This window comes from Phytophthora sojae (genome assembly GCF_000149755.1).
Source record: "Phytophthora sojae unplaced genomic scaffold PHYSOscaffold_3, whole genome shotgun sequence".
Classification (NCBI taxonomy): Eukaryota; Oomycota; class Peronosporomycetes; order Peronosporales; family Peronosporaceae; genus Phytophthora; species Phytophthora sojae.
Window position 1 is genome coordinate 2676573 of NW_009258117.1, and position 20681 is coordinate 2697253.

The 20681-nt window shown below is 54.0% G+C and overlaps 8 protein-coding genes across 8 annotated transcripts; 5 read left to right on the forward strand and 3 right to left on the reverse strand.

The window, feature by feature from the left end:
- Positions 1 to 21: 21 nt before the first annotated feature.
- PHYSODRAFT_543563 (hypothetical protein) lies at positions 22 to 1935 on the reverse strand (the record flags this gene model as incomplete). Its single annotated transcript, XM_009524491.1, has 1 exon — positions 22 to 1935. The coding sequence occupies one exon, from the start codon at positions 1933 to 1935 to the stop codon at positions 157 to 159; it is 1779 nt and encodes a 592-aa protein (XP_009522786.1). The 3' UTR covers positions 22 to 156.
- Positions 1936 to 3267: 1332 nt separating this feature from the next.
- On the forward strand, positions 3268 to 4067 carry PHYSODRAFT_558599 (hypothetical protein; the record flags this gene model as incomplete). The annotated part of the gene is made up of 2 exons (XM_009524492.1): positions 3268 to 3827; positions 3912 to 4067. The coding sequence occupies exons 1-2, from the start codon at positions 3417 to 3419 to the stop codon at positions 4065 to 4067; spliced, it is 567 nt and encodes a 188-aa protein (XP_009522787.1). The 5' UTR covers positions 3268 to 3416.
- A 260-nt stretch (positions 4068 to 4327) lies between these two features.
- On the forward strand, positions 4328 to 6124 carry PHYSODRAFT_490868 (hypothetical protein; the record flags this gene model as incomplete). The annotated part of the gene is made up of 2 exons (XM_009524493.1): positions 4328 to 5693; positions 5784 to 6124. 2 exons carry the CDS (start codon positions 4328 to 4330, stop codon positions 6122 to 6124), a joined length of 1707 nt encoding a protein of 568 aa, XP_009522788.1.
- A 2405-nt stretch (positions 6125 to 8529) lies between these two features.
- PHYSODRAFT_465360 (hypothetical protein) lies at positions 8530 to 8769 on the forward strand (the record flags this gene model as incomplete). Its single annotated transcript, XM_009524494.1, has 1 exon — positions 8530 to 8769. A coding segment is annotated over one exon (240 nt), but the record flags the coding sequence as incomplete, so codon positions are not given.
- Positions 8770 to 9087: 318 nt separating this feature from the next.
- On the forward strand, positions 9088 to 9544 carry PHYSODRAFT_264509 (hypothetical protein; the record flags this gene model as incomplete). The annotated part of the gene is made up of 1 exon (XM_009524495.1): positions 9088 to 9544. A coding segment is annotated over one exon (457 nt), but the record flags the coding sequence as incomplete, so codon positions are not given.
- A 1988-nt stretch (positions 9545 to 11532) lies between these two features.
- PHYSODRAFT_414580 (hypothetical protein) lies at positions 11533 to 11868 on the reverse strand (the record flags this gene model as incomplete). The annotated part of the gene is made up of 1 exon (XM_009524496.1): positions 11533 to 11868. A coding segment is annotated over one exon (336 nt), but the record flags the coding sequence as incomplete, so codon positions are not given.
- A 2600-nt stretch (positions 11869 to 14468) lies between these two features.
- PHYSODRAFT_264525 (hypothetical protein) lies at positions 14469 to 15433 on the reverse strand (the record flags this gene model as incomplete). Its single annotated transcript, XM_009524497.1, has 2 exons — positions 14469 to 14895; positions 15039 to 15433. The coding sequence occupies 2 exons, from the start codon at positions 15431 to 15433 to the stop codon at positions 14469 to 14471; spliced, it is 822 nt and encodes a 273-aa protein (XP_009522792.1).
- A 634-nt stretch (positions 15434 to 16067) lies between these two features.
- On the forward strand, positions 16068 to 17593 carry PHYSODRAFT_328233 (hypothetical protein; the record flags this gene model as incomplete). The annotated part of the gene is made up of 3 exons (XM_009524498.1): positions 16068 to 16407; positions 16507 to 16589; positions 16769 to 17593. The coding sequence occupies 3 exons, from the start codon at positions 16068 to 16070 to the stop codon at positions 17591 to 17593; spliced, it is 1248 nt and encodes a 415-aa protein (XP_009522793.1).
- Between the last annotated feature and the right edge of the window lie 3088 nt (positions 17594 to 20681).

The following is a 20681-nucleotide window of genomic DNA, read 5'->3' on the forward strand; positions in this document are numbered from 1 at the left end:
AGATACACGTGGATACTCGATACATTTTCACTGCGCCGCAGCTCGATGTATAAGTTATGGGCTGGCTCATTAGCCCCCCGTTAAATAGTGGAAGCAGGCAGCATGTGCCGCCTGCCACCGCTCACATCTACAAACGCTCACTCTCGCGTCTTCAAACTAAACTACCTCTTCGTCCGAGAGCTGCTCGTCGCACGAGCTTTCGTCTTCGCTGACGTGGCCCTCACGGATTCGTTGCTGCCGCTTTGCCTGCCACACGCGCTCCTGGTAGACAGCGGTGGCGATCAAGCGCTTGGCTGACTCGTTGTCCACGCTGTTGTCACTGTACGAGATCTGGGAGAGAACGGGGCACACCAGCTTGCCGACGGTGCGGCCCAGCATCTCCATGCTCGTCGACGTCAGGTAGTTCATTTCAATCCCCAGGAAGCGAAGCTTGCGCAACTGCCCGCTCTCCATCGCGTACAGCACGTGGTGGAAACTCGAGTCAGTGATCGTATTGCCGCCCAAGCACAGCTCCGTGAGGTTGGGTGCGCAGCCGTCAGCCAGAGCGTGACACAAGCTGCGAATCCCGTCCTCGCCGATGAAGTTGCGACGCAAATCCAGCCTCGTAAGCTTCGGGCAAACCTGTGAGCGCAGCATCTGTGCCACCTTCGTGGCTCCGTAGTCACCGAAGCTGTTGCCAGGAAGACACAGCTCCTCTATCCGCGGGCAACAGCCCAGCATCAAAGTGTTGACCAGGACGTCGGCCTCTCCGTCCGCCTCCTCGTTCGTGAACAGACACGTGATACTCAAGCGGGTGAGTCCCGGGAACGTGTTCTGACGCATCTGCTCCGCCATTGACAGCACAATCTGCTCGTGGTCATCGTGCGTCACGACGAACCGCTGCGGGCAGTTCATCGCCCGCATCGACAGCTTTCCAAACGTCATCCCCGCTGACAGCGACACGATCTCTAAGTGCCGCAGGTGAATGCACTCGCGAAGAATCGAGGCCTTACCATCCGTCCGCGTGGCAAGCGCCCTTTGAACGGCGTTGCAGCTCAACTGCAGCGACGTCACAAAGAGCGGGGCCAGCGCGCAGGCAACGCGGCATACTGCGCGCGAGCGCATGATCTGCACGCCGTCCACGTAGCTCCAGATGATCTTGCTCAGCTCCTCGTATCCGCGGAACAGCAGCACGCCCAGTTCGATCGGCTTGCGCTTCTCCTCCAACTCGGTCTCTGGCTCCTCCTCGGGCATCAGCGAGATGCGCATCCGCTTGCGCGCGTCGTTAGCATCCGCGCGGCGTCCGCACGGGTCCGTCTCGTCCAAGCTGCGCTTGTGGATCAAGTTCGAAATGCGCGGCAGCGTCCGTCCGTTGTCGACTACAGCGGACGGCGACGCTGCGCCAATAGACGACGAGCTGAACGCCCGCCCCGCCATCTGAGCGGCCTGCGTCGGGTGCACCACAGGCGACACCGTCGGCGGGCAGCGCGCGCGTGCGCTGATGTTCCCAGCCGGCGCACACATGGCGGGTGTCGGCATCGCTCTTGCTGGAGCTGCTGCGCCCGTCTCGCTGGCCGGTGGCGTGGTGGCCGTGGCTCGGCGGATCTTCTTGTTGACGATGCCGGCCGTCATCGCCTGCACGCGGCGCGCCAGACTGTCCATGTTGACGTACTCGAGCAGCGACGCCGAGTGGATGAACATGAGCACCTCGAGCTTGCGCGCCAGCACCCACGTCTTGCTGAGGTCGGCCGCCGCGCCCGCGGCCTGATGCTGCGCGAGCACGAGCTGCGCGTTGCGCGCCAGGAGCTGGCCGATGCGCGTGAGGATCGTGCGGCGGTGCATCATGTGCTCGCGGCGCTGCCACGTGAGCGGCCGCGGCAGGCTGCGCGCCGCGAAGACGGCGTTGTTGGGCTGGATCTCCAGCGGCGGTAGGAACGCGCTCGCGACGTCCGCCATGGCTCCTGCGTCCTGATGTGGGTCCTGTACGTGCTGAGGTCCTGTGCCTGTGGGTATGCGGCCTAACTGCCTGCGCGCCGGTCGGCGGGAGTGCGGAGGCGGCGAGCGAGCTGCGCTGTCGATGGCCCCGTTCAAGATGTGGCGCCTGCGAAGCGGGCCGGAACGCGCGAGACTGGCTTCCAGTATCGCCCATAGTCAAACCAAGTCGGAGAAGGTGTTTAGACACGCGCACCAGCCGGTTTCACCCGCACCGGGGCCCTGACATCGGTCCTCGCTCACCGCCGACATTTGAGCCAACAAACTCACTTGTACATTGCCTCTTGGCGCAGCTTTGTGCAGGTAGGACTTCCTAGCGTGCGTGTGTCCATGCAGCCACGCAGGGACATCTACATCTAGCGCTGCAGTCTCGGTGCTTTGAGCTGCCCTCCCTCCTCGGCGGAGATTTTTCCACATGCTGGCGAAATGTTAAATAGCGGCCGTTACTGACGCCGCCGAAATCGTATTCGCCCCGAGTCGTGCGGCTGGTGAGGCAAGCCGCGCCTGGGGCATAGCTGCAGGGAGCAAGCCGCAAGGCAGGTTCATTAAGATGCAATGAAGGGCTTCTCTGTCTAGGCCACAGCAGCGCTTGAGGCCAGCATGTTTGGATCACCGTCAAAAATGCGCGACATGCCCGCTTTGGGGCGATCCGTTCGCACGGAGCCGCAGTCTTTTGATCTTTGGCTGGAGACCGCCCCCACCGCCCGCTTGGTACATGTATGAACTGCAGAGTCCTACTACCTGCACAGAGACCCAGTACTCTGGATCTGGCCGCGCTGTTTCGTGGAGTGCACCAGCACGTTCACGTGAGCTCCTCGGACAGAGATCTCGGCCTTATACGTACCTCCGGACGCGTGCGGGCGCCTCGTAGGCCTTCATCCTAAACCGACATCGGCTCCCAGCAGCTCAAGATTCATGGTTTAATCGACGCTTTCTTCTTCCTTAATCCTGCCCCTCCTCCTTCTTCTTGCCGTTCGTCAACAGAGCAATACCCACCAACTTTACTAGTTGAACCGTAAAATTAGAAGGTACATTCTAGAATCTGACGCTTCAACTGGAGAAGAATGACACACCGCTCGATGGGGTCCTGGCGGCGCTTCCTGCGCGCGCTGCTGCTGCTGCAATCGCTCGCTGTAGCCGCCGCCTCCAGCGTGTGGGAGCACTCCTTCCCGGCAGACCAACTGCCGCATACGCAGCGAGCTTCAGCTTCAGCTTCAGCGCCCGCCGCCTCCAACTACAACGAGAGCACGGCCGTGTACCTGGCGCACGTGACGTCCGTCTCGTACTGCCAGGAGCAGCATATTATCCACTGGAACTGCCAGCCGTGCGCGTTTGTACCGCCGCTAGAGGGCGTCACAGTGGTCGAGGACTCCAAGGACAACTTCCAGGGCCTCGTGGGCTACTCGCGGCTCTACGACGCGCTGGTGGTCGCCTTCCGAGGCAGCATGGACGTCAACAACTGGCTGGACAACCTCACGTTCCTCAAGAGACGCGCCTACGCGCAGTTCCCCGGCGTCATGGTGCACGAGGGTTTCTACTGGGCTTACCGCTCCGTCGCCACGCAGGTGCTCTCCACACTGCACGCGCTCCGTAAGCAGCACCCCAAGGCGGCGCTCATGGTCGCAGGCCACTCACTGGGCGGAGCAGTCGCGGCGATCTGCGCCTTCGAGCTCGAGTACATAGAGAAGATGCCGGTCAAGGCGCTCTACACTTTTGGGAAGCCCCGAGTGGGCAACACGAACTTCAGCGGCAGACTACGCAACGCCAGCATGGAGGTCTACCGCGTGACGCACTTCCAAGACGCCGTGCCGCACCTGCCCCCAACGTGGACGGGGTTTGAGCATCCAACGGAAGAGGTGCGTGTGGTGGCTTGACTGTTGAGCTGCACAAACTCTGGAGCTATAATAACTGTGTGGTTGTTGCTGTGGCTGCGCTTATAGATCTTCTACGACGAGTTCTCCGCTAGCTATCGCAACTGCAGTCAGACGGACGGCGAAGACCCGAAGTGCTCCAACTCGTGCTCGCCGTTTAGCTGTACGAGCATCGTGGACCACCTCACCTACTTGAACATCACGATGAGCCATCTTATCTGCTAAAATCAACGAAGCCAACTCCGGAACGTACACCACCACCACCCACACTTTGACTACCCTGCCCAATCCTGCAGACATTTGTGTGGATTTCCTGCTGTAGGTTCCACACGGTCCTGAGGAGCCATATTCCTGGAAGCGGTAAGTGCGGAAGAGCTATATTTGATCGATTGGAAAATGCCGGCTCCATTCGCCGGCTACAACGAGACCTGCCACGGCAGACACACGCGGTTTGCCCTCATCGTACCCCACTACTAATAGCGAACATGTCGATGAGGAAGTCTCCTGGCCTTCGGTTGCAGACATCGATCGTGCAAGATAATATTCCAGTGGAAGTCGCCGCCGGTTTGTTCGTGGGTTCCATTCACGCCGCCTTCAACGTCGAAGCTCTCAAGGCCAACAAGATATCGCACGTGCTCAATCTCGCGGGCAGCTACGCGACGTTCCCCGAGGACTTCACGTACCTAAGTCTAAGTATCCGTGACAAGGAATACGCCAGTTTACTGAGCTGCCTCCCCATTGCTGCGGTATTTATCGACGCTGGACTGAAGCAAGGCGGCGTGCTTGTGCATTGCGCCGGCGGACGTTCAAGATCCCCTGCAGTCGCGATGGCGTTCCTGATGATGAAGCAGCAGATGTTGTACTCCACTATTTCAGCTCACGTGAAGGCACTGCGGCCGGTTGTGAGTCTAAACGTTGGCTTTGACGCTCAGCTCAAGTGCCTCGAGACCGCGAGTGGTGACGTTTTCATCGCAAACCAGCATCTTCTCAAGGCGCGCTTAGCACGGCTGGCCCAACAGCACCAAGACGGCGAGCTTAATAGCGAGGTGGCCAGGAAGCGCCGCCAGTCGCAGCAAGCGTCGGATCCACCCCCGCTCTTGAAAAAGCAGTCGTCAATTGAGATGTTAGCCTCTGGCTGTGACGATCGAGGAATGCTGGGCGAAAGAGTACCGAGCGGATTCTGTCTTTCGCTTCCCCGGGGGTCAAGATGTTCCAAAGCGACACCAGAGAAGCCTGCCGCGTCCTTTATTCCAGCGTTGCGCTCCATGGGGACCATGTATGGCTGTCAATCGTGCGGAGAAAGCCTGTTCTGCGCGGGTGCCATTGTTCATCACCACGACCTGTCGAAACTCACGGGCAAATCTTATTCTGATGGGGGTAGCACGTGCTTTTTGGGGGCTTTACGGGGACAGGTAGACGGCAATGGCACGAGCGGTTCACCAACGAATTCGTCGACTGGTGAAGAGCAAGTTGTCGTCACGACAAGAAACACCGTCACGAAGAAACCATTGCTCGCCAAGCTGCGTCTAAGGCCTCACAGCCCCAGCGTAACTGTGGGAACTGGTTCACACACAGGACCCTCCGACGATTGTAGCAAGAGAAAGAGTGCGTCACCAGTGCTCAGTAAACCGAGTCTCGATCCTGAGGCAGAAGGGCAATCGGGAACCTCCCCTCAGTCGCTGCAAATTTTGCAACCTGCTCGACGCCCCGCCACGGAAGAAAACAAGCGAACGAGTTCGGCGACGTTTTCTCCGAACAAAGTGAACGGCGAGCCCAAAAAGAAGTCGGGAGCTGGTTTGTGGCGTTCTCTTACGTCTTTCAAAGCCCAAAAACGCACTGCGAAGGATCCGAGTTGTGAAACCCTCCACAAGGGAATCCCCGAGCTGCAAAAGCCCAGTGTACCTCCTTTCATTTCCGAGGACACAAGACCATCGGGGGTAGGCCAAACCCCCGCCCATTTGATATTCCTGAAGCGCAACGCCGTCGACTGGCATCGGAACATCCAGCAACTTGTGGAGGTCAGTACCGTGTCTCAAGCTCATAGCGGGTCTACAGAGGAACAAATGACACGGTTAGTTGACGAAGACTCGACAGCGATGGTGGCATTGAACGACTGCAAGCAGTGGTTTGTGGATCCTCAGCCCTGGACACTTGATCAAGCGACCACACACACAGAGGGGGCAATCCATTGTCCAAGAGAAGAATGCAAAGCTATCGTTGGCGAGTGGCGGTGGGAAGGCTTAAGGTGCGAGAAAGTTGCTTGGTATTTTGCTGCCGAATGAAAAGTTCGCTAACTCTTTTGATCCGCAGATTCGCGTGTGGTGGCAGTGTCGCTCCCGCTTTCGTCATGAAGCGAGATGCTGTCTGCGTTTTGGGAAACATGACCTCACAGTCGTCGGAGCTCATGGTCATTGCCAGTAGCGAGATGCACCGAGAAACATAAGCTCATTATAAACCTGTTCATCCTGGCTATTTTATTCAAAACACCGACCTAAGAATGCTATGCAGGTTCTCATCAGTTTGCAAAGCGCATCATCTCACTATGATTATCTAGAGCTTCATCTTCGTCTGCAGCGAACTGTTGTGCTGGATAATTGGTTTGTGGTTTCGAGATAGCCTTCGACTGCTTGAATCTTGACATGGGCATTGCTGTCCCGAGTGGTAGCAACACGCTCTCACCTAGCAATCCGTCATCACTCGGTCTGAACATTGTCGATCTTTCGATAAGTTTGTGGGTCACGGTGATTGAAGGAACCAAATACAGCACAACGCATACCCAATTCGTTGTTGGGGCTCTGTTGCATGTTTTTCGAGCGGATTGTCTTCGTTTGATGCCTGATAGCATAGCATAACATACATGTTATATGAACTGCGGTGAAAACATTTACTATGCCGCGTACAGCCCCAGAACCAACCTTGTCTGTGTCCGTCCTTGCGGGTGAACCTAGCGAAAGCACAGAGGGCGAGGTTTCCTCTTGATGGATGAAGTTTGGCTTCATGTATGTACTCTGCATTCACAGCTCCACTTTAGCTTCAATCTCAACAACGAAGACATTGCAGAACACAAACCTGAGCTTTGGTGTGTCTTTGCTTCGCCGCTAAGTCTAGCTACGCAAGTACGTTCAAACACAAGAACCACGTTATGTACATTGCATGAATTGCAACTGAAAAGGTAGAAGCGTTTGTCAACCTCGGCTGTAAGTCGGTGAAGCGCTGCCAAGTCCTCGTAAAAAGCGACAGACCGCGCACCGAATCCGGGCTCCCGGAAAACAGACTCGAAAATGGAGGGTGGAGAGCTAAAACTGGGGGTGTATGGCTCCGATCCTCCGCAACTCGAGGGCGTGAAGGCCGAGTTATCGTGCACAAGATCCGGTGCAGCTGCTCCTGCACTAATCCCCGCTGTGGTCGCTTTCGTCGGTGACGCCAGCTGTGTTCCCTGGTGCTGAGGGTCCACCACCGGCACATGCCGCATTACGTCTGTACATTGGGGTGATTGGGCGAGCGGAGGAAAATCAGGTGCTGCCTGCTCTTGCTGTGGATGGTGCTTCCTGCTCGCTGCTTCTCGTTCACGCTCCTTGGTGCCAAGATGCCAGTCAGCCGGTGCAATAGGCCAAAGGACACAATTGACCGGACAATTCCCTCACCAGCATGTCCAGCTCCTCGCGCTGCTCTTGCTGCTTGCGCGCTTTCTCCTGCTCCTGCTTAGCTTGTTTCTGTAAAACCTGCAAAGGGGGGGGATTGGTTTGGTTACGCTCTCTGTTGTCTAATGTTGTAGATACGATTCACGTAGCACACGTACCTGCTCCTGGAGCTGTGCAGCGTAGTCTCGTTGCTGGTTAGCCTTTTCCTCCCGCTCCCACGCAGAAGCTCCATGTAGCACATTGCGACGAGCCATTCGGCGTATATTTTGTTAGTTGAAGCGGCACTGCACTAGGATCAGGATTTGGCACACTACCAAATTATTCTGGGCTCAAATTTAGTCTGGCTTCAAAATTAGTCAGGGCCAGACTAATTCGTGTCCGAGCAAAAATTGACGTCTTCATTTTTAGTCTGGCTAAAACTGTTCATAATTAGTATAAGGTAAGGTGCCAGTTTCGTGCCTACAACCAGTTCCGTGCCTACTTGTTTTAGCCAATTAGCATTTTCTCCTTGTTAAACTCTCGTAGTCTATTGGTAGATTTTTCCAGCGTCACATGCAATTTCCGGTGATGAGCCTCCTAGGATTTGCATAGCATACAAAAATGCTATCAAAAAGAGGCAGGAAACTGGCAGCTCACTCCAAATCAACAAGCTTTTCAAAACAATAACAAGAAGTTCTGCAAAATTTACACGGACCAGCGTGAAGTACATAAATTCAGCCCAATCGCGCAGATTTAGCGGGTGCAATCAGATTTCAGAATGGACAATTCAATGAAAAGTTATGCCACAGCAAGCCCGCAAGTTCGAAGGACGGCACGAAACTGGCAGAAGACCTTACCCCGATTCTAGTCCATCTCTACCTAACCCCTTAGCTACCAGACCATTCCTGAGGGGTCCACTTGGACCTCTTCCAGAGCCTATCAAATCGTTGCATTTGAATTTTTAAACTAATCAGAGGGATCACGAGAATGGCCGGTTTCCTTTGAAATCAACATCCCCCTCAAATTTGATTCCCCCTCGTGTTCTTAACATGGAGGACGTCGAGAGCTTCGAGAGCGTCGAGAGCATGTGCGGCTGGTGCGGCGCACCGGAGTGCGACTGGCTGCGCTATGGTGGCGAGCTCGAGGAGGCAGGAAAGCGTCTGCAGGGCAAGCTGGCGAGAAAGAGGCACCGCAACCGTGCTATCCGCATATCGCTGCGTCGATTGTATCTCTATGCTAAAAACGGAAACATGAAGGGGGACGCCCCAGCATGCATCACTCGACGCCTCAACCAACTTTGGCCGGACAACACGATGGTGGGTAAATTACGTGCAGCAGCGACTGCATACGGCTTGATCCACCCATTCTGCTTGCGGTAGGCGGAGCCGGCTGCGCCGTGCTCTCCTGCAACATCGCGGGGCTGTGATGGACCGAGCTGCGCTTGCGCGTCGGCCGCGCCACATTGCATGGTCAGTGGTACTGTTGAGACGCACACCACCAGCATCCCCGAGATACACACCTCCAGCATCCCCGAGATACACACCACCAGCATCCCCGAGATACACGTCCACAGCGCCTCCTCGATGCATGGCCACTGCGCCGCAAACTGCACCGCCTTGTAGACTGCTAAAAAAAATAATCAAGGTAAAATAACTGTAAGACATCGAATTGATTTTAATCGATCTAAAAATATTGAAGGTTCTGTAATTAAAATTTTATATAATCCAAATCGTTCTGCAAATATTGCCTATATTAAAAATGATTTTAAATCTTATTTAATTTCAGCACCAGAAGGTTTAAAAATTAATCAATATATAAAAAGTTCACCTAATGCTGAATTAAAAGTAGGTAATGCTTTACCATTACAAAATATACCAATAGGTAGTTTAATCCATAATATTAGTTTATATCCCCAATCTCGTGGAAAATTAATAAGAAGCGCTGGTACTTCTGCCCAATTAATTAAAAATAATAATAATAAATATGCTAGAATTCGTTTAAATTCAGGTGAATTAAAATTAATGTTATCAACTTGTTATGCAACATTAGGTATTGTATCTAATATTAACCATAAAAAATTAAATTAGGTAAAGCTGGACGTTCACGTACATGGGATTTACGAAAAACACAACCTTATGAAGTTTATGATCAATTAGAATTTGATGTACCTGTAGGAACAAATGGTGATTATTATGATCGTTATTTAATAAGAATTGAAGAAATGTGACAATCAATTCGAATTATTTTACAAATACTTAATAAAATACGTCACTGGCGTCGGGATGTTCGTCATCAGCGCTGTGTTGCTCGTCGTCAGCATCGTCGAGGGTGGGATCTGTATGCACTAGGCGGTCCCAGTCTTCAACGAGCGCTTCAAGTGCAATGCCCTCGATGCTGTAGTCCTGTTGAAGCTCGAGCGCGTCCCAATCTCCGCCAACTCCTGCTTCCATTGTTCCGATGTGCTCGCCGGTCGCCAAAAACCTGAATGGCATTTATACCGTTGGTATCAGCTTGTTACGAACCGAATCCGTTGGTCTGGCTAGCACACGGTAGGGGTCCCAATGGACCCCTGTCCGATACGAGTATGGCTCGTCTTATGGCCAGCAACATTTCGTCCAATAGAAATCGTGGATTTGCCTCTCTTACGGGTCCCTATGGACCCGTCGGTGGTCCGGTAGCTAAAGGGCTAATAAGTACTTTGGTTGAAAAACGAGCCAATTTACCAGATTTCGTACACACAGAACCTGATATCTGCAAGTTGTAATAGATACCTGAATGAACAAGGCATCCAACCCATAGTTTAGCCTTCTCTAACCAATAGAGAAGCAACATCTGCGATGATTTAGTCTTTTTTTCTTCAAAGCCACGATAATATATAGCTATACTATTAATACATACTACCTCCGGTCCGAAAAATAATATACATTCACCAAATTGAACTATTAGTGACAGACCAATCAGAATGAAGGTAATATTTAGGCTTAATATTACCGCTACCAAACCGACGTTTTAGGCTAAAGCATCGACAGCCGCAACCGCCTCAGCCGAACACGGCAAACAGCGAGGCAGGCTACCATTCCTGGTCAGGGCATCTTTTCTCAGGTGTGGGATGTTGTCCAGCAATAGATGCCTCAAGTACGCTCTGCAGCGTAGGGAAGCACTTGTTGGTGGTGGCACTTGACATCTCCTCAAACGCGGCATTCACGGCCGCGATGAGCCCATCGACGTCCTGCGTCTGCTTCCTGTACTGCAGCGACTGCAGCGAGCAGAACCAGCTCAAGTCGAGCACGTTGAAGTCAGGGCTTCGCGGCGGCTGGTTGGCGAACTTAATCGACCAGCCCCCGCTGCAGCCGCTGCTTTCACTGCATTCCGCTCCGAGGCACGGTGAGGCGGGGCGTTGTCCTGCTGTACGATCACCTCTTCCTTACCTATATAAAAATAGTTCTAATAAAAATAGTCAGCATAAAACATAATAAATCAAGTTGCAAAACAATTACCTGGCCAAACTCGCTTGATCGCGGGGATTACGTGCTGCGTCAGCATGCGCTCGTAGACGTCCTTCGTCATCTCGACTGGGGTCGTGACCGGAGTACCCTTCGGGCGGTTCTTGCTGCTGCGGACAGCCAACTCGGTTTCCACCACGGGCCACAGTCCCACCTTTCCGTCAAAGGTCATGCGCTGGTGCTCGTCATACCGTGGCCGCGCGACCGCTACCAAAAACATTACCTTTGTTCGGTGGTTCTTGTTCTTGGTGACGGCGCGCGACGCAGGCTCGTCGCTCGTAAGGTAGTAAGTGTTGCGGTTCCGGTGCACGTAGAACTACTTTTCGTCAACATGCATCACATTCTGCATGTCATCGAATTGGTATCCGCGATCACCTAAATGACAGACATTACATTACATATCGTCAGGCATTACACATATTACTCGTAACAGATAACTAGGCAGTCAACGCTCTTACCAGGAATCTTCGTCACAAAAGTCCGAACAAACTGACGGCGCTGCGCCATGTGCTCCGGCGTGAGCAGCGGCTTCGGCACAACCGTGACTCGCCTGACCACGCTTCGCTCCTGCAAGCGTCGGAAGAGCTGGGTCCGCGGGATACCTGTGGCGGCGGCGAGACCACGCAGCGTGGTCCGACTCTCCACCGGAGCCGACGCAATCTTGGCCTTGATAGCCCCATCTGTGTAGGCCCGGGGCCGGCCGCGGTTGCTCGGCCGTTGCACGGCAATAGTGGCGCGGCCACTCCACAGCTTGTGCACTGTGTTGCGATGGCAACCAAATCGTGCTGCAGCCTCCGAGATGCCCCCCCGTGGAAGCTTTCCACAGGTGGCCATGCCAGAGAGGAACAGCACGATCTCCAGCTTCGTAGCAAGCGACAGATCTTTGGCGTTAGGGGTGCGCGGCATCTTGGGGGTCCTTGGCAGAAATTGGTTTGTGGGACTGTGTTTTGGCGCGAGTTGCGCAAGGAGCTTTGGAGCCACCAGGGCTGCAAAAAATTAATGGCTCAGAGTCAACAAATTAAAAAATATAATTTTGTCCAATCGGAACGTAAAACAAAATTATGTGTACACATCATAGTTGAAGTGGCCATTGTTTTTCACACCGGAGGTAGTACTACGTAGTATAAATACTCGAAAATGCGTAGAAATGTATCATTTCACAAAAATATAAATTTTCTTACTGGAAAACGGACATTTGTAGATATTCATAATTAGTCTGAGTTCAACATTAGTCTGTCACTGTTGGGGTCAGACTCATAATTGTGAGCAATGAAAATCTGCTATTCAGATTTAGTCTGGGCCAGGCTAATTACTGTAGGTACTGTAGTGTCCTGCAGAGTAGCGATAGTAGCGCTAATATCACTATTATTGTTATAGTCGCTGGGGTCTGACCCTCTTAGTAGTGATATCGCTATAGTAGCGAGGTAACTACTGTAGTAGTGATAATACCGCACTTAACAAAAAACTGTTTTTTGAAATCTTGAAACTGCACTCATCTTAGCCAAAAACTTTAACAAAAACTGCAATTTTTGTGTTAAGATTTTGCACAATACTGCAGTCTTTTTGTTAACACTTATTTTGTGAAGTACGGTAGTAGTGCTAATATTACTACTACCTTTCCGAACTGCAACCCACGTAAGATCCTCAGTTCCTCGAGTCCTCTGTCGAGCGAGGTCTTGAAGGAATAAAACAGAATGAATGTCGGAAGAGTTCCAAAATGATTTAAAACGATTAGCTTTTGTCCCCCCACAATCTCAATCCGATCTCGATACTGAGAAAACTAAATCGAAATGAAATAAAAAGCTACTGTGAAAACGCCTGCTACAAGTCGCGCATGGCGTCTGAAAATCGGCGTGCGGGACAGCAATCACGTTTTACCCATCGTTGTCGTCGTGGCATGGGTTGTTGCGAATCTCTTCGTGATCTCAAAGGTTGGAGCGTAGCCGTTCGCTCGTTAAGCACGGAAATAAAAACGTTCTGCTCGTTTAGCATGGAAATGAGTCGGTTCATTCTTTTCAATTCCAGCTCGATTTTGCTTCCACGCTTCCTGTTCCTCTTGGCCACGAGTGAGCTTGTCCCAATACCTCTGCTCCTGACTCTTGATCAATGCCGTGTGGGTTTGAACACGTGGCGTTCGTCGTTCTAAGAGTGTACCCCCGATGCTGCTAGCATTCTTCAAATGCTGTCCGTTCCTAGGCTCTTAGATAAATGTTGCGTGCTGCATCAGTCTCCGACACAACGTTAATAGAAGACGCGGGATGACCGTCCGCTTGAACGACGCGATGACCTTCATCTTGCGTACTTCTCAGCTGCGAGCGAAAGGCCTCGACAAAGATCTCAGAGATAGCAATGACCATTGCCTCTTGTCTCCGGTCTAACTCTGCAATATGGCGCCACGTGGGCCCTTGCCAGCTCCTTCCTTCTCTGAATCGGGCGGGTATTGCCATTGATTTCACTTTTTTTCAGCGCCGCAGTCATTTCTGCAACGACAGAGGATTCGATAGCAGCCAACATGTCTCGGCAGTCTTGGAACGTAGGAAACTGGTAGCTGTTGGGAAGTACACCGTAGGCGACAGTGTTCATATTGCAACGAGTGAACTTGGTAGCTTTAGCGAATAAAACGTTCTGGTTGTCCGCTGTAACGGAGTTACACGCACAAGTGGCTACAGTCACTTGTTACTCTAACAGATGCGATGTCTGTTAGAGGTTTGAACACTTCCTCGACCTCGGTGTAAGGTACACCAATGGCTACATACATTTACGACCACCACGACGGGTGGTCCATACACATTTAGGATTCCTATTGGCTGAAAGCAGCATCTTTTAGCCAATGAGTGACTTGCATGTTAGCAGATCACACATTGGCTAAAAGATGCCTTACACCGAGGTCGAGGAAGTGTACATTTAGAGGAAGTCAGAAACACAAAACAAAAATAGCAGTTCTCATCTTTTACCAAAACCCGCTACTTGTAGTCTTTATCTTGTTTAAAGTATACTCGTGGATCTCGAGTATACTTAACTCAAGTAGAAGAAACCTACGCTTCTTCCTACACGTGCGCATACGTGTAAGCCGTAGTAGTGAGCCAAGGTAGGCCCATTACACCTGGTTGCACTTTGTAGTCCGTCCAACGACCGACTACCTGAACGTTCGTACGGAGCTGTACGAACGAGGAGCCGATAACCTTTTCACGTGCCCAGAAGTGCCCATGGAAAGATCCACTTCGCCTGCAACTCATGTTGCACGCGCTGACTGCCTCCACCTGTCGGACCCAGAGTGGGAGGCACTCCAAAGACTAGCAACTATGTCGGAAGAGAGGGTGAACCTCTCCTCCGGTGGCTTGTCGAACTAGACACTGCCATTGCAGCTCGACGTATCGTCGACCCGTTGTCCAAGGTTGCGTTCGCCATGTTATGTCTTGGCGGACGAGCGAGAAGTTGGGCGTATGGGCGCCGACTCTCTGATCCTACGTGCTTCAGCACGTACGAGGGTTTCAAGGAAGAGCTCAGACAAGCGTTTGAGCCCCCGCAAAACGAGTTCCGGTCGAGGGCAGAGTTCCTCGACCTACAGCAGGGTAAGCATGATGTTCATGCGGGAAACGCTTGTTTTGGGCAAGCTTGATCGTTCCTTGCGGAGGCAAAACAATCTTCTGCTTCTTCACTTGCTTCACCTCCTTCTTAGTCGCAACGCCCTTTGCATAGCCCGATCGGTCCGTCTGGATGGTGCCGGTCAAGTACAGGCGTCGGTGCAGCAGCTCTAGTGCTAGCTTGACCGACGTGTAGAAGCGATCCGTGACTACTAGACGCCACAGTGACGTCGTCGAGGGCGGGCAAAGCGCATTCATGTTTCTCAGAACCGCAGCTTCACCGGTGTTGTTGTCCTTGGGCACTGGCGTCTGTAGATGGGTCTTCGCTCCGCAGTAGAATTCGATTCTGTAGTACAGCAAGCTTATGTCAGCTTATGGTGAACCAAAGCGATGAATCAAAAGGTACTTATGGTGACTTGGAGCCAACATAAGCACTTCAGCAAAACAAAAGCTGAGGAAGGCTAACCTTCCTCAACTTCAGTCACATACCTCAGACAATACGCTGTTTCAGCACACGCCGCGACGAACACCTTCGTGCCCCACTTGTGGCGCTTGTCCTTGTTGAATTGACGCGTCGGATTGTAGCGAGAGCGAGAGGGTAGTGTGGCTTCATCGAAGCTGATCACTGGGAGCACGCGATACCCGCGAGCAAAGGTTCGCTGCAGCACGTCCACCACCGGCCGAATCTTCCACGCGCGATCGATGCTTGCCCTTGGCGACTTGTTGTTCGAGAAGTGGAGGTAACCCATCACGTGAAAGATCCGATTCTTGGGCATGAATAGGTAGAACCGGTTGGAAGGGATCGCCCCAACTGGCTTCGTCGACCAGTGCGCCGCAATACCTTTCCGAATGGGCATCAACATGCGCGCGATAAGCAGCCCCATCACGGTGACAACCTCCTATGGCTGGATCTCCGGCACCCGCGCAAGCCGACGCCGAATCTCGCCCAAATCTCCCACTTGCACGCCGGCGCGTCGCTGCTGCGAATGAATTGCTCTCGCTCTCTGTGGAATCGACTGCGTGTGGTACGTGTCGCTTTCCTTGGCAATCTGCGTCCACAACTTCGGCGGATAAAGTAGAACAGTAGCGCTAACGGATCGTCCCCCCACGTCACTTGGTCCGTACGGCCTATCGTACAAGTCCTTGTAAGTGGGGTCTGGGCCTAACTTGGCTGGGTCTAAAACGAACAATACAGAAGTTAGTTATGTTCACCCTTAGGTTGGATACACCGAACATGTCTATGCATTTATGTTGGATATGAACAACATAACCCGTCGTGGTGGTCGTAAATGTATGTAGCCTTTGGTGTGTCTACACCAAGGTCGAGAAAGTCTTTCGAACCTCTAACAGACGTCGTGTCTGTTAGGGTTACAAGTGACTGTAGCCACTTGTGCGTGTAACCCTGTTACACCCCCCCCCCTTAAGGTTAGACGCGCCGAGTCACGGCACGTAAATCAGGGAATTGACCATTCGTCAATTCTTCACGTTGGGAGAAAGAAAACTCGAGCTCATTCCGCAATGAGCTCGCCTCAGAAGAAGACCGACGCTGCAGCAGAGGGGAAGTCCTCCGCCGGGATAGAGACTCTCTCTATCCCCGAGTACCGCGAGCGTCTCAAAGCAAAGCGTGACGCTCTTGCTACCAAGGCTGCGGCGGGGACAACTCAACCAGAGATTGTCCTCGAAGGTTCATCTGTAGTCAACGACGCCGTTGACTTCGAAGACGACGACGTGGAGATGGAAGAGGGCGAGGCCTCTTCTAGGAAGCGCAAGGAGTCTATCGACAGCGATAGTCTCGACCCGCATGCCGGGTCGAGACGCCCTCGTGAAGGAGACGACTCGGACGCTTCGAGCTCGAAGCGTTCGCGCGGCGAGAGCGACACTCTGCTCTCTGCTGCTGGGGCTTGAAGCTCCCCGCGTGAGGTGGCGCCTTCAAGCTCTCCGCGCGCTGCCTGAGCAGCGCGCGATCCGTGGATGCCGTCTGCGTCAGAGATCGCAGACCGTATGGGCAACACTGTGCCTCCAAACGAAATCCCGCTGTACGTATGTAGCGGTATCCATGACGATACTGTTGCGGAGGAGCAGCACTTTGATCCGTTAACGAATCAAAGGCGCGATTATTACATCGGGCTCTTCCACGAGCTCCAATAATTCTCCAGCAAGAAGACTTCTTCTCGCAGCAGAGCGCCTGACTTTGTCAAAGTTGGAACGCTTTTGTTGAGAACTTCAACAAGAAGCCGGCTGCTTACCGCGAGCGGGTTAAGCATGCCCGTGAACGCTTCGAGACATTCTCGACGCGCGGGCGGCTGGAGCAGCTCCACAGATCCTCTGTGGACGCTGGTATTCCATGCGCTGTGCCCGAAGGCCAACAGTGCACGTTGTGTCTTCCGGGTGCGGCGCGCTTGAGCGACCGCGACCTAAACGGGCACACGACGATTCGTGTACCTGCGAGTCTCAAGGATCTCCGTGCCAAGTTCTTGGCACGTGAGGAACGCGACGATCGTGGGACCTCGGGCGCTGTAGGTGACCACAGCGCTCGCACTACCTTCGCGTCGGCAGTGCGTGGTGAGCTTCGTACGCCCTCACCATTTCCGGAACGTCCTGCAGCAGGACGTCCCGTGGCTCCCATGTATCTTGGTGGGGCGGAAACCCTCTCCAACGAATACGATAACGAACCGGCTGCCGGTTCGTTTTCGGGATACTATGGTTCACAATACGCTCAACAATCCAGCGTGTTGAGCCGCGGGCGTCGCGGATCGGAGGCGGCGGTGGTGGGAACACGCCCCGGGTATGGTCAACCTGGGGTTGACCTTGGCCCGACGCTCGAGGAGCGGGTCGCTGCTGTGGAACAGAATCAGAGCCGGAACTTCGCCGCTCTGAAGCAGGAGGTGGCGATCCTGAGGGCTCAAGTCGCTCAGGCCTCGCAGACCGCGTCGGACATCTCTGTCGACGTGGGAGGTCGCGTCGCACGCTTGGCCCAGCGCGTTCACGCGCTGGAGCAGAGGTTCGCTCCCGCTGGGGCATCCGCTTCGGGCCAGCCAAGCTAGGTGGCTCGTGCTGCCGGTATGGCTTCAGCCGCCCGACGTAAAAGGTCGGATGGATGCGCATGCTAGATGGAATATCTAGCGTGTAGGCGTTGCCGTGCCGTACCAACACCGTGAACGGCCCGATGAAGCGCGGAGCGAGCTTGCTCTCCCCGAAGTCGGAAACGGCATGTTTAGGCAGGTTTTGAGTTGCTAACAAAACCAATGAACCCTTCTTGAATTCATTAGTGTTGCCCCTACCATCATTGTCTGCGTTCAGCTTCTGTCGGTCGACAGAAGCTGCGATAGCGTCTTGGACAAACCGAATGACGGCTTGTCTGCGCTGCACGAAGTTGATTGCGTCCGAGCTGAACGAGTTCAGCTCGTTTCTAGCAGTAGGCCCGGCCTCTGCGTTCGTCTTCGAGGTGTCTGTGCCCTACACAGACCCGTTCTTCTCCTTCTTCTTGCTCTTGTCGGCGTCTGTGCCCTGCACAGACGCGCGCTTCTTCTTCTTCTTGCGCGTAGTCGCGGCTGACACTGTACAAGTGTCAGCGGCATTCTGCGGCTGCTGCGTTGCAGTCGTAGATCCTCCCCCACTTAAGGAAGGAGCCACCATCCCGGGTAGACTCGGGAGGCGTGGGTGCCTGATGGCATTCACGTAGAACGGTGTATGCCCGGTCGAGGCATGTACCGAGTTGTTGATGGCGAACTCTGCCATCGGCAGACACTCGCTCCAGTGTTGGAACGAGTGAGCGTAGCTCTTAAGCACGTCAACGAGCACGCGGTTAACGCACTCGGTCTGCCCGTCCGTCTGCGGATGGTCCGCAGTCGACATCGAAAGTTGACTCCCAAGAAGTGTAAACACTTCTTGCCAAAAGTGTGCAGTGAAGCGCGGGTCTCGATCCGAGACAATGTCGATCGGCATGCCATGGTGTTTGAACGCCATGTCAACGAACAGACGCGCCGTCTGTTTCGCAGTCACTTCAGCGGGTACCGCAGCAAGATGTACCATCTTGCTGAAGCGGTCAACAAAGACCACAACGCCCGTGTTCCCCTGGCTGTCCGGGGGAAGACCGAACACGAAGTCCAAAGACATGGACTGCCAACACTCCCGTGGAGTTGGTTGTGACTGCAAGGGAGCCTGCGCGAAAGGCGCAGGCTTCACACGTTGACAAACCTCGCAAGCACGGACGTACTTGCGCACCCAGTTATACTGGTGGGCCCAGTAGAAGTCTCGCGTGAGAAGAAGGTATGTCTTCTCACGGCCCGGATGCCCCGCAGTCGGTGCATCGTGATACTCATACATGATCCTGAGTCGCAGGTCATGGTCATTGGGTACGACAACGCGGTCCGCGTTGTCGTCGACTGCACTGTAGAGTAATAACCCGTCGTGCACCCGGTAACGGTGTGCACGAGCACGAAGACGCTTCGGCAGCTTCTGATGAGCTTGGTCAGAAGGCGCTGAGCCGTAGGCCAGCAAGAGCTTCGCGTCCGCGTCGTGCGCGTACGCGACCTTCACGTCGTCCAACAGTGACGACGTCGGGGTGCTCGATCGCATGGCGTCAATGGCATTGACGTCGGCATCAGTCGTGACGTAGTCAGGTCGACGCGAGAGTGCGTCGGCCACCACATTGAGTATTCCGGGTTTGTACTCAACCCGGAAGTTATACTCGGCGAAGAATGAGAGCCATCTCGCCATCCGTTGCGAGATGTGCGGCGACTTCACAGCCGTCCGCAGCGGCGCGTGGTCCATATAGACCACGAACGGCTTGCTTCCGAGTAGATACACTCGGAACTTCGCGAGTGCGTACTTCATGGCAAGGAGTTCCTTGTCATGCACCGGGTAGTTGCGCTCAACTGGCTTCAGCTGACGCGATTGGTAGTAGACGACACGATCACGACCCTCGTGATCGTGCTGCATCAACGCACATCCGATTGTGAAGTCGGATGCGTCACACACAACGTGGAATGGGCGATCTTGGTCGGCCACCGCCAAGATCGGCGCCTCAGTCAAGCCCCGCTTGACTGCATCGAAGGCCTGCTGACACTCAGCAGTCCAAACCCACTCGGCGTCCTTCTTCAGGAGCTGTGACAGCGGGCGTATCATGCCCGCGTAGTCCTTCACGTACTTGCACAAGTACGCGACCAAGCCAAGGAACTGCCGCAGTTCCTTGACGTTCGACGGCGTTGACCACTAATTGATCACTCTGACCTTCTCAGGGTCAGGGCGGACACCGTTCTTCCCAACGAGACGCCCGAGCACGAGTATCTCGCTCGCCCCGAAGATACACTTCTTCAGGTTCGCATAGAGCTTGTGTTTGCGCACGAGCGCAAGCAGCTTCCGGAGATGCACCTTGTGCATCTCAACATCGCTCATCCCGTCCGCAGCCCGGCTGTGGACGAACACATCGTCGAAGTAGCTCGATGCGAAGTCGCGCACCGAGCGCAACAAGTGCGTCACGCACCTGTTGAAGGTCGCAGGGGCGTTCTTCAGACCCTGCGGCATCACTAGCCACTCCCAGAGCATGCCGCTCGGCGTGCTCACAGCCGTGAGAGGGATATCGCTCTCATGCATGAGGATCTGATAGAACCCATCGCGCAGATCAAGAGCACTGTAGATAGTGCTCCTGGCCATCGAATCGATGATGACATCTTTTCGAGGTATCGGTGTCTGCGCCGGTATCGTCGCATCGTTCAGCTTGTTGTATGCATGAACGATGCGCCAGCCGCCCTGTGGCTTCTTGACACAGAACGTCGGAGCACTGTGCGGGGACTTCGATTCCCGCACTTGTCCAGCTTTGCGACGACTCTCAAAGAAGTCGTCGATCGCCATGACCTGCTCTCGCGGCAGTGGCCACTGCCGCGTGACACAGTACTTCGTCCCCGGCACGAGATCAATTTCGTGCTGGATGCCCTTGTCCTGCGGAAGCTCCGCAGGGATCTCTTCCGGAAGCACGTCCGCGTGCTCCCGTAAGATCTCGTAGTAGGGACTCGTCTTCAACGAGTCCCAGCTCTGCGCGCTCCTTCTTCGTCTTCGCACTGAGAGTGTCCTCACTCTCAGTGGTGGTCTGAATAAAGAACTGCCTCAGTTCTTCATTCTCGCTCTTCGTTC